At 35.6% G+C, this 14,233-nt stretch overlaps 1 protein-coding gene across 7 annotated transcripts in view; it reads right to left on the bottom strand.

The window, feature by feature from the left end:
* PALLD (palladin, cytoskeletal associated protein) overlaps window positions 1–14,233 on the bottom strand; it is a 187,394-nt gene that overhangs the window by 108,965 nt on the left and 64,196 nt on the right. For all 7 annotated transcript variants that reach the window (XM_063156235.1, XM_063156236.1, XM_063156239.1 and 4 more), the window contains 5 exons: window positions 13,931–13,997; window positions 13,251–13,356; window positions 12,231–12,305; window positions 9,559–9,700; window positions 7,955–7,978 (listed from right to left, as the gene is read on the bottom strand). In XM_063156235.1, the coding sequence (XP_063012305.1) occupies window positions 7,955–7,978; window positions 9,559–9,700; window positions 12,231–12,305; window positions 13,251–13,356; window positions 13,931–13,997 (414 nt within the window). The remainder of the gene's footprint in view (window positions 1–7,954; window positions 7,979–9,558; window positions 9,701–12,230; window positions 12,306–13,250; window positions 13,357–13,930; window positions 13,998–14,233) is intronic.

The following is a 14,233-nucleotide window of genomic DNA, read 5'->3' on the forward strand; positions in this document are numbered from 1 at the left end:
ATCATCAGTAAAATGTCACACAATTTTTTCCTTCTCTCTCTGATTTTTTTTCTGTACTTAATGCAACATTCAGATCAAATCCCATTTCCAGTAAGACTAGAAAACATTTTGTCACCACTTCCAATTAGCTCTTCTAACCACTATACTAACCAGACTTTAAAACTCCGGATGCATAAATATTCCCCTTATGCAGAGTTTGGGAAAATAATTTCTGTCTCTGTCTGCACAGCTGTGAGAATGGATACATTAAAAATATAACAAAAAACAGTACCCCCAAAACATCTTCAGAATGCTGTGATAGATATATTCTGTAGCCGTTTTAAATTTGTTCATTCTACTTTGATAAGCCATGGTATAGGCTTTGATTATACCAGGATTTCTGTCAGAAAATTTGTGTGAAGTATATTTGGTTGGGTTTTACAGTAACTTTTACAAAATCAATTTTATCCATTTATAATGGGCACACTTAACTGTTTAGGAATATTTTTCTTTTAAGTCACTTTATTTTATCTCTACTTGTAATGCTACTGGTTTTTTAAAGATGTCACAGTACAGATAATTTAAATTATCCTACTATTTGCACAACATACAGATAAAATTGTATACCTGGACAATGCTACATTGCTGGTCTCCTTAATTAAGACTTAATTAAGACTTAATTCAGACTTTATTTTGGTTATGCTGATTTTTTAGTCTCAAAATCAAAGCAGGGAAGTTTTATAATGTTCAGTTTAATTAAAAAAAATAGAAAAATGCACTTTGCAATATGGACACTTAGAATCCCATATATTATCACAAAATCAGCTAATAAAAGCATACTGCATACTATAAAATGAGGAAAAGCACTTTAGAATCTAATAACTTCCATATGAAAATTATTCTGTAGAAGAGGTTCAGTAAGGTCAACTTCACTTCTTATAGTTCAAATAGAAAAACATGTTCAAATAGTGGTTGTTTGGTTGTTTTTTTTTTCCCCTGTGGAATGACAGAACTCTGTCTCATTTAGACAATTAACAAAAAAGTTTTGAATTTTTTCCAATGATAAATGACAATATATCCAAAAGTTTCCTGTACTAGAAATGGGCTAAAAATGAATGACTGACTAAATATTTGGCTCAGAGTTGGTTTTCAGAAAGCAGAACATGCCTTTTTTTTTGGCATCGCAAACCAGTCATCCTGTGTAGCTGCAAGAGTCATGTCTGGTAACACTGTAGCATGTTGGATCTTATCTAACACAGATGAAGATTAATGACTCATGAAAGGTCTTATCAGGAAAGTAATGGGTAACACAAGCTAGTTTTTGAACTACTGAGATCAGCTTTTTTTTAGAGCCTTGGTGTGTCATAAGCAGTTGAAGCTGTATTGTTAACCACACGTGTGTACTCCTGGACTGAACTGACCCTGGGGATGTAATCTTATACAGGCAGCATTCGAGTTTCCTGTTCATTTAACAGCAGAATGCTGAAAGCTGGGTCTTTCAGGACTGCAAAAGAAGATCATTCCACCAGGCTCAGAACTGCTCTCTGAATGAGGTCAAAGGCAATATAAAACACAGCACCCAGCAGAAGTGCTATTTTTCAAAGACTGGAGCTAATTAATGCATAACATTCTTCCAGCTTTTTAAGTGTGCAAAATGATCACATGAGAAGCTCTTCACTCTTCAGTGACAAAAGAATTCCAATGAATTCTACAATGATGTACTTTGCTTACTGACGAGCTATGCTTTAAAATATATATGGTAGATCGCAGCAATCTTTGTAAAAAATTTCAAAGTTAATTAATGATGAAAATAATCAGAGATTAAAATTTAGTCTTTTCAACCAGACAAACAAACTTCAACACATTTGTGATCAATCATAAGAAAACTGGCTAAACTGAAAACATGAAAATCCTAAGAACAAATCAAAAGGCAGCATGGGCAAAAAGCACATGTGAACAACACATTGCTATCCTCTTTATCGATTTTCCTCCTCCAAGCCAAGAATCACTCACCCCTTGCTAAAAGGCTTACTACTGTGGAACACATAGAAATGAAATACTAATTTGGCAAAAGAAAGGTTCTTTCCAGATTTCCATAGCACGCTCTGGATATACTCAGTGTTCTGAGTATTTTTCTACCTTTACATCCTGACTTGTGTAATTATTTTACTTTCTGGTACTGTGCTAAGCAGAATCATAAGATTTTAGGGAAATAATGTCTGTTCTACTTCCTGGCATTCATCAGCTGACAAATAACTTCATCACAGAAATGTGTTCCAGAAAGCAGCTCTGAAATGCTGTTCTCAGGGCCTTAAAACATATTTAACACTTGACTAAATGAATACAAAAGCATTTTGTTCACTGAAACATGTAAAATGCTTAGGCATGCAAGTACTTGACTGTTTTGTCAGTTATTTAGAAAGAACGATTACATTTTACACAGCAATTCTTTCCTTTATGGCTCATGAGTCCATTAGGAGGAATAAACTTGGGTAAGAGAGAAAACTGTTGCATTTTAACAAATTTTATTACTGGCAATGTGTTTACTTCAGAATGTTTCTCTGCATTACATTAAAGGTAGAGCAATTCTTTTATCTGCAGCTTCATCTCTGAATGTGACCATTAACTGCCTCCACTGTAATGCACACACAGCTGGGGAAATAAGTACAGTCCCTTGCTGTAGCTGTTCATTCCCATGCAATGAACAGATCAATTTCCAGAGCTGTAAGTTCAAAGCAGTAAGTTTTCAGATACACAGGGACAGTGGGAAGTCACAGTTGTGTTTTCCTGGTAAAAATCCAACAAAACAGAACCCTGTCAACTTGTGTCTTGTTCACCCTCACGTTCCACAAGTGTTTAACTCCAGTTAAACTCAAAGCAATAGGCCCACCAGGTTATATAAAAATATCTCATATAGGTATCTGTGCATCTTTTATAGAAAGAGAATAGAGAAAAGTGAAAATAGAGAAGAATATGCAGAGTAGCCTAATAAACAGTAGTATAGCAGATGTGTAGCTTGCAATAACAACAAAAAATGTACTCAATTTTCCTGTTTCTGATGATCGCCATCCTATATGCCTTTATCCTGTCAGACAGCTGTTCTGGCTCATTTAATAGGCTTTATGTCACTCAAGGAATGAAGAGTAAAGTTTTTAGAAGATGCAAAAACCTGACTATGTTTGAAGATATCTCAAACAGCACCTAAAAAACACTGATAAGAAAACTGAACAACAGCAAAAGTGATTGTGAGCAATAAAATGCAGTTTTAGAGTTGAGAGCCTAGATTACACAATATCTAATCAATACTCAAGATGTCTGCTATCTAGCCATATTGGGTTAAATAAATGGGAACACTGCTATGGCAACAAAAACTTTAGACCCCTAAACATTGTTCGCGTTTGAGGAGAAATTAATCCATTTATCACTGTCAAGGAAAAGTTCATGCTAAAGCTTACTCTAAGGCAGTTATGATACTGTAGATGCCTAAGCCACTTGGAAGTTAAGTTAGGTATAAATATGAATATTAATGCACTCCAAAAAGATTTAAATGTTTACAGTTGGAGAGGAATGAGAGTGGTGGGGTTTTTTTAAATCACATAGTACAAAACAGACCAGTTGTTTACTTTGAATTTGGAAGCATCAACAAGCAAGGATAGTTGTAGCAGTCCGACTTCAGATGAGGTCACTGACAGGGACAGAATTCTGTAGGTATCTTGGGAGCACAGAGTACAGTTGAAAATTTAATTGACAAGCAATAATATGCAAATTGATCAGACCACCCTAAATGAAGGGGAATTTTAGCCTATTTCCAGTTTTTCTCTTAATCTGACCTCTTGAAATATGGCTCATAGAAGACTGCTCTCTCCAAGCCCTTGTTTGCTTCTCAGCAGTGAAAGAAGACAGATCCTTAGTCGTAATTCTCTTGTTTTCACTAAAGAGTGCAAGGATCTGGCGTGCATGCTAACCTACCAAACCTTCTGTTTTGAATTTCATCAGCTACCAGAAAGGTGATTTTCTTGGTGCAGGGAAGCAACATGGATTTCTGTAACATTTGCCATGTATTTTCTGTTTCAAATGTTATGTAGAAATAGGAGGGAATTTCTAAAGGAGTTACTTAGAGCGGAGACTCTGGAACACAGCAGTAAAACAGGAAACAAGAAAGCGCAATCCAAGAGAAGTGATGACTATCTTTTGAGATGTGTTTTGTGAACATACACAGTATTGTGCTTACGAAAAAAAAGCATGTATATGTGGCAATTCCCTGGCAATTTAAGCAAAATTACTTCATACAGTTTGCTTCTTACATGCTGTTAGACAATTGTTCTAATGTAATTCAATACAGTTTGTGGCTTTCTCCAGACAGCTGAGTAATGGTCAAAATATCAACAGCTGGCAAGTGATTCCATGGGATTTTTCATTCTCAGGCAGCCTGCTTTTGAAAGATTCATCAGTTTAAAGTCAAAATATCCAAGAAAGAAGTATAGAACAGGTAATTTGACAAACTGCGATGTTGGCTTTGAGTAATCTGACTAGCTATTAATTCACAAAGCAATCTGGAGGGATTTGCAATGCAAACTGGTTTCTGTCTAGACAGAAAAAGGAGTGCAAAACACATTAGAGTAGATAGAGTGTAACAAAAAAAAAGTAGACAAAAAACCCCCTTTGCTTCCTAATTTCTTACCTGTGTGAGTTCATTGAATATTTTTCCTTTAAATCATTAGTACTGACCTATCAAAGGACAGCCAGTGTTATTGAGTGCTATAGTGTTTATTGATGGTTGGATTTTGGTTGACAACCAGCAGTTAAAGTCACACTACAACTTGTTACAATTTATGTAAAATTCCATGCATGTTTTACACTTCAAAAAATTTTTAGAAAACATGTCCATCTTTCAAAATTCTGAATATTTATCTAGAATATGCATGTTTCCATGTCAATCTTGCATATGTATTAACCATATGCATTGAATAGCACTTATGTGTTTGCTCATGAAAAATTTCCTCTGAAGGCATTGTTTAGTCTGGCTTCTAAGAGTTTAAATTACATCACAAACCAGTGCTGCATCTATTACATTTCTGGTACCCATATCCAGCTTCCTGTTGTACAAATGTTAAGATTTTTCATCACATCCTAAAACCCAGTGTTACTTATTACTAGGGGTACCACTAATATATAAAACATTGCTCATTATTTATGCCAAAAGAAAATATTTACATTTTCCCCAAACTTTATTTACATTCCCTATGCACGCACAATGCCAATTCCTCACAAATAAGCCAGTAAATGTACTGCCATTAATTTCTGTAGTGTGTAAGACACTGCACTTTTAAGATACTACATTATTTAATAGGGCTTAGTAGGAAAAAAGTGTACAAATCTTAAGGGATAGTATAGTACTTAGCTCCATGATTGCAGGGAAAACAAAATACCAAACTGAAATTCTTTCACAGAACAAAAGCACTAGAAGGTGCTCATAAATACATATTGCATAATTAAAAGCATGAAAAAAGAAATAATCCAACAACAAACCAGCCAGACTGCAGTTAGGCACTCACTACTGTTATGTCTATAAAACTGCAACAATACAGATACCAAAACTGTTCTGTCTTCCTATTTTTGTCTTGCCAGCTCCCTTGAGAATAGTATGAGATACCTCGACATTAAATAACTTTTCTGTACTTGAGATGGCTCAAAAAATACACCTTTCAAGTAAGAATGCGTTCCCTAGTACCCTTTAGAAGACTTCATGTTTCTCTCAGGGTCAGCCAGCTCCCTAGAAATGGGAAGGAGAATGTTCAGCACTTTCAAAATGATAGTGCAGGTATATGAGAGGGCTGGCAAAGTGATGATCTCTTTGGACTCAGAATCTCACCTTCTGTTTCCTATTTCAGGCAGCAGTTATGAAAGCAAGTTAATAGTTTCATGAACTAATAGCAACATTCTTACTTCTTCCATAGCAATAATTGTCAGAGAGACTACACAAACCTCTCAACTAACAATATGAAAATTAGTTTGTGAAAAAAATCTTCTAGCACTCAACTATTCACACAAAGGAAACCTTTTCTTTCTAGGAAAAAAGTGCTTCTCCTTTCTACTAGATGATGCTGCATTCCTACTCTAAAATATTTGGTTCATCTAACATTATGCACATTAGGTTTATTAAAGAGGGTGAAAGGGTAAAAAAAAATACCAGAACTAAACAAACATTCATGACTATGAGTTTTGACAGAAGAGTCTTAAATTGGATATAAAAACTCTAAGATAGTCTGGTAAATTTATACTTTGTAGAAACTTTTGTGTGAAATTTCACTCCTTTCAGATACTATCTACCATTTTAAAGGACAAATTGAACACAGTTCAAGTGATTTTTTAGGAAAGAAGCTCCTAGTAAGAATGAACCAGATATGATTCTGATAATGTTGATAGATTAAACCTAGAAAAGATTTTGGTACTTTCAGAGGAGAAAGGTTCCTCTGAGAAGGGGAAAAAAGTCAACCAATTAAGATATCAAGAAAACAGCTAAACTGGGAAACTTATTTTGTAATATAAATTACAGGAAAGTGTTCTAAGAAAGATATAGAATTAATCTAATTTCAACACAAATGTAATATCTTTTATTTATTTTCATATCCAAAGGCTTGATATGATATTAAAACTCTCTTCAAATTGTTTTGTATCCTAACTTACAATATTTAAACCCTAAAGTTTGTGTTATGACTATAAAATACTAATAGTCCATTGCTAGCACTTGGAACATGTTTTAATTCCTCAGTAGAGGTTATGTGGTTTTCCAATACTCTTTTTTCCTTCATATAGCTCACATTTCCAGTCTCCACAAATCAAATCATTCAGTCACACATATTCAGGGCATCAGCTAATGCTAGAGCTGATGATGTTGCACACCATGAGTTACAGTATTAACTGTTAGGATAGAGCATGCACACCTATGTGTGTGTGCAGCCTATAGATGTATAATGGACATGAGGTAAAATAGGTATATAACAATTTTGTGAAGTAGCAAGAAAATGATGAATAGCTGACAAAGAAAAGATTTTTCCCTCTTTCCTTCCTTTCACTTCCCTGAAAATTAAAGAAAGTTGCACTTTTCCTAGCCTGTATCCTCATAGTCACAGTGCTACTTTACAAATATCTCTCAGCTGCTAGGTCTGTCCTGCTGTCAATTCAAACCCTCAGACTTAAAGCATCCCCCCACCAACAGCATCCTTCACAGACTCTTTGGAAATAGTCAGATCTAAGATAGAAAACTTTTCTGTTTTTTTCAGTGTCATAATTAAAACTCTCTCCTAATTCAAGAATATTCATGTACAACAGGCCACCCTCTTAAAGGAAAGTTCAGACTGTATTGGTGTCTTCTCTTCTACATGTTTGAGATAGAAACATTAAAAAACATTCTCAGTCTTTCAGCATCCACTTACTATTCAAGAACTTCCCCCCAGCATATAATGATGTAGAATGGGAAAATGAAGCAGACAGAGAAAACTTGCAGCTGGAAGAACACTTTTTACTTGTTGAAATCTAGGACTTTTATCTTGTGAATAGGCTAGAAAAATTGAGTCGGTGCCTTTTTTTTTTTTTTAGGATCAGGTTTTACTTGTGTTTAAGATACATCACATCTGCCAAGCTGGATTGGTAAAACTAGCACTTAGTGGTTGGGTGTTATGTAATTCTTACAAGCACCATTTGGGTAATGGAATTTTGTGGGACTTGTCCTTTTTCCCTCAGTAGCAAGCAAACCATTTACTCCCCTTGCTGGTCTAAATGGAATTTACTGTTTAACTAATAAAGGAATTGATGTAAAGGACAGAGTACAGTATGGGAGGTGTGATAAAGCAGCATTGTCTTTAAGGGGGTTTCAGTTTACCACTGTTCAGCAGAAACACTTGTCTATTTATGGCTTCAGTACAAACTCAAAGAGCTAGTGAATCAAGAGATTATTTTTTCATATGATTCTTACCAGGTTCAGTTGCAGATCGTGGCTCTGCATATCACATCACAAGGAAGGAAAACAAACGAGAAAAATTTGTTAGAGATTACATTAATAAATATCAGTGTACTGAATTAACATATTATACTGAAATACTGTAAATAAGTAGAGAACCTGTACAGACATTACAAAATCAGCAATATTTAAATTGTTTGTCAGTAGCAGCAGTTCAGTTATTACTTCTAGCCATTAGCACTGAAATGGGAAGAGGAAAGGACTCTGTCCAAAACCTAATCCTGACAGACTAATTTCACGATCTTTTTCCATCCTGTGTTAAAAACAGCCACTTCAGATTATTGCCTGAGCTGATTTTGGCTGAGTGCAGCTGTGCCAGATGTGCTAGAACTTCAAGATGAACTGGAGTCAAAGGCAGTCAAGTGGGATGCCACAATTGTGTGGCATCACATTACAATGTGTTTTTCCTCAGCCCCTTTGGCAGCAGAGTGCAGGCCAAGTTGCCTTTCACTTGGAGTGGTGTCCACTACATCTGGAATTGACTGAGGTGAAGACAGCCAGAACCTCTTGTTGCTAGCTAGGCTAGAAACAAGGAGAGGAGTTAATTGTAATGTTAAATCCAATGTTAGGGTCCAGTGGGACCATGGGTGAAGATCGTAATGGCAATACTTTTAAATTGTTGTAACCTCTGATTTGAGTTGCATGTGATAGGAATTACTGTACCAGGAACAATGTGAAACAATTGAGCAGAAGCCCTCACAAGAAGCAGTGCAAGGGCAGTGATGACCTGGCCTGGACTGGCTTTGGTGCTCCGTAAGTCCATGTAACACACCACCTCTCCTATTCTGAGTATCATCACAACAGATGGAGCCCAAAGACATGGACTAACTGAACTCAAAGTAGGTTTTGTGAAATTTTACAGGGATGATGCATAGACTAAGGGAATGCTATCTGCGTACTAGATCAAAGGATGAGAAATGGTGGTTCATGAGCATCTCGTGGCTAGTATGGGACCTGAGCATGACATAAATGGTATGGAATAAGGGAGTGGAAAATGTCCTGGGTTTAAGTGGGGTAGAGTTAATTTTCTTCACAGTAGCTGGTACTGGGCCAGGTTTAAGATCTGTGCTTAAAAGAGTGTTGGTAATACAGAGATTTTTTCTATAAAGGCCTTTTCTGCTACTTGTATCTTGCTGATAGTGAGGAGGCTGGGATGCACAAAGAATTGGGAGGGAACACAGCCAGGACAAACAAACTGCAGTGATCAAAGTGATATTCCAAACCATATGACATTATGCTCAGCATATAGATCTGGGTGAAGAAGGAGGAAGGGGTAACATTCAGAGTTAGTCAACATTCTTCCCAAACAACTTACAGGTAATGGAATCTTTCTTTCCTCAGAATAGCTAAACACCTGCCTGCCCATGGGAAGGGGTCAAAAGATTCCTTGTTTTGCTTTGCTTCTGAGACTTTTGCTTTCCCTATTAAACTGTATCTCAACCCATGAGTTCTCTCACTCTTACTTTCCAATTCACTTTCCCAGCACGCTGGGGGAGAATGAATGAGGATCTGTGTGGTCCTCAGCTGCTGGCTGAAGTTAAACCATGACGTTGCCTTACTTTTTTGGAGAATTCTGAAGTCTGGAGAATCTTGAATTTCAATGCCCTGTCGAAACCACTTAACATGAATGGGAGGGGGTCCTCTAACCCTGCATTCCAATACTACAACTTGTCCTTCAGATGCTGTGGCATTTTGTAGCTCCTGAAATGCAAACATCACAATTAAAATAAACCAGAAGCACTTTACATTCTTAACAATAGTATTTGCTTCCCTTCATAATTCAACTTTATTGTGTCATTACATTTTTGCAACAGACATTTTCTTTCATTCTGATTGAATTTAATATGTCTATATAGTTAAAAATTATTGGATAGGTTATTTACAAATACATTCTTAAAAAAGACCAAAGATTGGAAAAGTGCAGAAGTGTTTAATTCCTCAAATTAATACAAGCAGATCACTGTAGTTTGAGCTTTCAATTTTTTGTTCTTCCACAAATTGAAATGAAAATTCTGGAACTATTGGTTGACTTAATCCTGAGAGTAGCTGAGCTGCTTTTGGGTCCAGCTCTAGAAGGTGGAGCTGCTTTTCATCTGAGCCATATGTAACAAATGAAGAAAAATTAGATGACACCAATATGATTAGGATATATTAACTAGTGTATGGATAGATTCTGGGACAGTACTCTGGCTGTAATAAATCGTTGTACACATGTGAAAAATTTTGGAAGAGACTAGATTTTTAATGAAGAGCTGCAGCCAGAGGGAAACACAATATTTTAAGTAACAGAACTGACAGATGATAGCCACTATTTTTACCTTTGTTATCTATCTCAAGATTATAAATCAAGGAGTCCTTTTCACTCTGCAGTGACTGTCTTATTTCCTTTGCAATTTATTGACAAAGTTTTAGACCTTACTGCAGCAAAGCACTTGAAGTTAGGTCTAAGCTCAGAGTTTTTCTAGTTTATATTCACAGATCTCTAGTTAATCAAATGCGTAAGAATTTTGTTACATGGAAACCTGAAAATCTTTGCGCTGTTCCCTGAACTTGGCATGAGGAGAAATTTATGTCAGGATGCTGGATTAAGTTTATATTTTATTCTTCATAGTTGGTTTGTTTTCTCGTTTAATTAGTTTTTTTTGTTTTGGTATGTCCCAGCTGTCTTAAGCTGCTCAAATTCTTCAGTAAAGAATTTCAAGGACAAGAGATATGAGCATTAGGAAGAAATAGCAGAGTTTTAATTGCTTTGGTAGTCTCTGGATGGGGGATGGACTTCTATTTCCCACTCTTACCTGGAAATTGCCTGCTTCCTAACCATACAGTAACCACATTTTCTAATCTCCTGCACCTCCACTATTCACCCTCATGTGACCCCTGCAGTATGGGTGCAGAATTATGAGGGACAGAATCAGACCTTTCTAGACATGAGACAGGAATATGCTGGAGCCAAGCTAGACAGCTGTAGAGAGCAGGGCTTGCTCTTACTCTTATCTCCAGGCAAAATTATTTGCTATCCATATTAATTTTTAATCAAATGTTTTCCTGAAGTAATAACCAGAAATGCTTCATTCTGGCTTCAGCAAGTAGTGATTAAATAATAATTACTACTATGGAAATCATTGTTTGAGGCAAATTGAAATAATATTTTCAACTGAAGCTGTATTTTATAGATAGGGAAGCATGCCATCCTTTTTTTGCTGCTACCTAATTCTCGGTTCTTAAGTTTGATTTGGGATGACTGTGAAGATAAATATTGACTTAAGTAATTACGTGAGAAATACAGAATGGAATTTTCTGAATAGAAACTTCTCTTCTAAAGAGTATGATCAGCAGAAGAAAGGATTGGCTCTTGTACTAAGCAGTGGTGAGGCTGCACCTTGCATCCCATGCTGAATTTTGGCCCCCTCAGGAAAAACATTGAGGTGCTGGAGCATGTCCAAAGAAGAGCAACAAAGCTAGTAAAGGGTTTAGAGCACAAATCCTATGAGAAGCAGCTGAGAGAACTGGGGTTGTTTAGTTGTGAGAAACAGAGGCTTGGGGGGATGTAATTGCTCTCCAGGAATTTGTAATGAAGTGGGGGTTGGGGTCTTCTCAAAAGTAACACACAATTGGACAAGAGGAAATGGCCTGAAGGTGTCACAAGGAGGTTTAGATTGGATATAGGAAAAATTGTTCAGAGAAAGGGTTGCCAAGTACTGGCTACCCAGGGAAGCCACCATCCATGGAGGTATTTAAAAGCCATGTAGATGTGGCACTTATCAACATGGTTTAGCAGTGGGCTTAGTCATGCTGGGTTAATGGTTGGGCTTGATGATCTTAAAGGTCTTTCCCAACTTAACTGGTTCTATGAATTTTAATTTACAATTTTTTTTCTAAATCAGAGTTAAAAAGCCTGTGTTATTTGTTCTTATCAGTAGATAAATGACTGTGAATGAAGCTTTGTCAAGACTATTATTAGTAATTAGTACTTACCTTGCTATATTTTACAAAGATTTATCAATGGAGAGCAGGCACAGCCATAAGAAAACTCATACAGAATATTCATTTTAATCCATTAGTAGAATGCATAAGAACTTTGCTGTTGCAATGGAAAAGTATTTTCTTAGGAAGTCATTGATACTAAAAAGTTTGAACTTGATCAAGCCTTCCTGCATTCGGATACATAATTTTGATATTTTCTTTTGGACTATAAGAGTATGATATAAAAATCATGATGGATGAAACATACCTTTGTAAAAATAGGTGCAGAATAGATAGGCTTGGGTCCATCCAGATGGTGCAGGTATGAAGTAGGGCTTTGAGCCTGCAAAGCAATGCAAGAATGCTGTGAAATGGAAAGAATACTAGTTTCGATATACTGCCCCCATGTATATGCAAAAATGCAAACTCTCACATGCACAGTCTTATTGTTCTTTCTACCATACTTCTTGGAAGACATCACTATTTCACATCTGTTATATTCTGAAATCAAAACAAATGCTTGAGGGCTTCTATACTTCCAATAAGAATTTTGTGTCCAATTGTCTTTGCCTGAAAGTATTTTGAGGATTTGACTCCTGTTAATAGATTCAAGTAAATCTTTTGCACTGAAGCATTTTTCCTTCTCCTGCTCCTACATCCCTTCACTGATGCAGTGATAAATAAATCCAGGTGCCTCAAAGCTTATCAAGGTTAGCTCAAGGAAGGGAAAAGAATTTACCATGTATAGGATGACAGAGATTTTAATTTTGTTTGTATTTTACGATTTACATGTAAACTTGTAAAGTTAGCCACAGTGATACTAAGGACTTAGTACAAATGAATGAACATGATTTTCTATATTTAACATTTAGATAGTAAAATTTCTTTTTCTCTAAAGGGCCCAAAGAAATGACAGCAATATTAAATTTAATAACAAAATTTAAAACTTTTGGTAAAAAATATTGCAGGCATTCATTTGTAGTACATTCTTTTAGGACTTGAATGAGTCACTATTAAGTGATAAACTCTGTAATTTTCATCATCACTGGATCTGTCTGCTGCTTAAATGCTGTGTTACATGTTGTGTAAGAATCGATATGTATACTTACTTTTGTGTCCCATTCAGTGGATAAATACTTAATTTTTAAAAACCATAATTCTTAATATAGTAATGCTAGTTTATAGTTTAACAATATGATTCCTCAAAATGACAGAGTTTTTCAGGTGTTGTAAATCTTGGAAGAAAATCTGAAATATTTTTACTAATTTAAAAATTGTCTAAAAATACCTGCTGACTGGGCATGGAGATAGGTTGAATTACAGCTGTGGTCACTCCTGATTTTGGTGTAGAAGATCCTATTGTCAAAGAAACAGAAGTGGTTTTCTTTTGGGCCCTGAAAAATAAAAACCCAGGAAGCATTTTATAGGATCTGAAATGAGAATGTGTTAGTTTTTAATATGTAAGCCACCTTGTACTTTCTACATATTTAAGTATGTTATTATCAACTGAAAAGATCAACATGACTGCTGAAGATCAAGATGGATGAATGAAGTTTGAGTAGAAGACAAACTCTGGCTAATTTGCACTTCCTTATGCAATAAAAAGTACTGATTTAAGATGAAACTATTTTTTTTTTCTTTAATTGTAGTCCTCTACATATTTCTTTGGAGGCACTGGATTGGGTGACTACAAATGAAAACTTGGTTAACTTGAGTTTACTTTTGAATATGAAAAATTAGTATCAACAAATGTGTTGTCAGAGTGAGGTCAGCCTTCTCTGACAGAACAAGCAAATTAATATGATTTACAGTTATTATACTACACATTTATATCACATGAGAGAAACAAAAAAGACAAGGCATACACAAGTGTACCCCAGATGCTTGTTCAGATTGTAAAACCAAAGATTTTCCAGTATCCCTTATTAAGAACATTTACACAATATTGGTAATGCTTTACACACTTACTGTGGCATAGCTCCAGATTTTAACTGGAAAATTAAACTTTCAGTCTCTGAATCTGTAGAACTGGCACCTGGAAAAGAAAGTTTTTTCAATAATCTCATATATTTTTATTGATTTATTTAATGTTTAAATTCCAAAGGAAAAACTATGATACTTTTGCATTTCACTTCAAGAATTGAGAACCCTCTGTAACAAACTATGGCAGGTTTTTTATCTGATAAGTTTTTTTTATCTGTAACTATGTACTTTAGACAGTTACAGAAATCATAAGCATGCCAATTTAATTGCACACTGCTTTCCCTGGGC

The sequence above is a fragment of the Melospiza melodia genome, chromosome 5 (genome assembly GCF_035770615.1).
Source record: "Melospiza melodia melodia isolate bMelMel2 chromosome 5, bMelMel2.pri, whole genome shotgun sequence".
In the NCBI taxonomy this organism is placed as follows: domain Eukaryota; kingdom Metazoa; phylum Chordata; class Aves; order Passeriformes; family Passerellidae; genus Melospiza; species Melospiza melodia.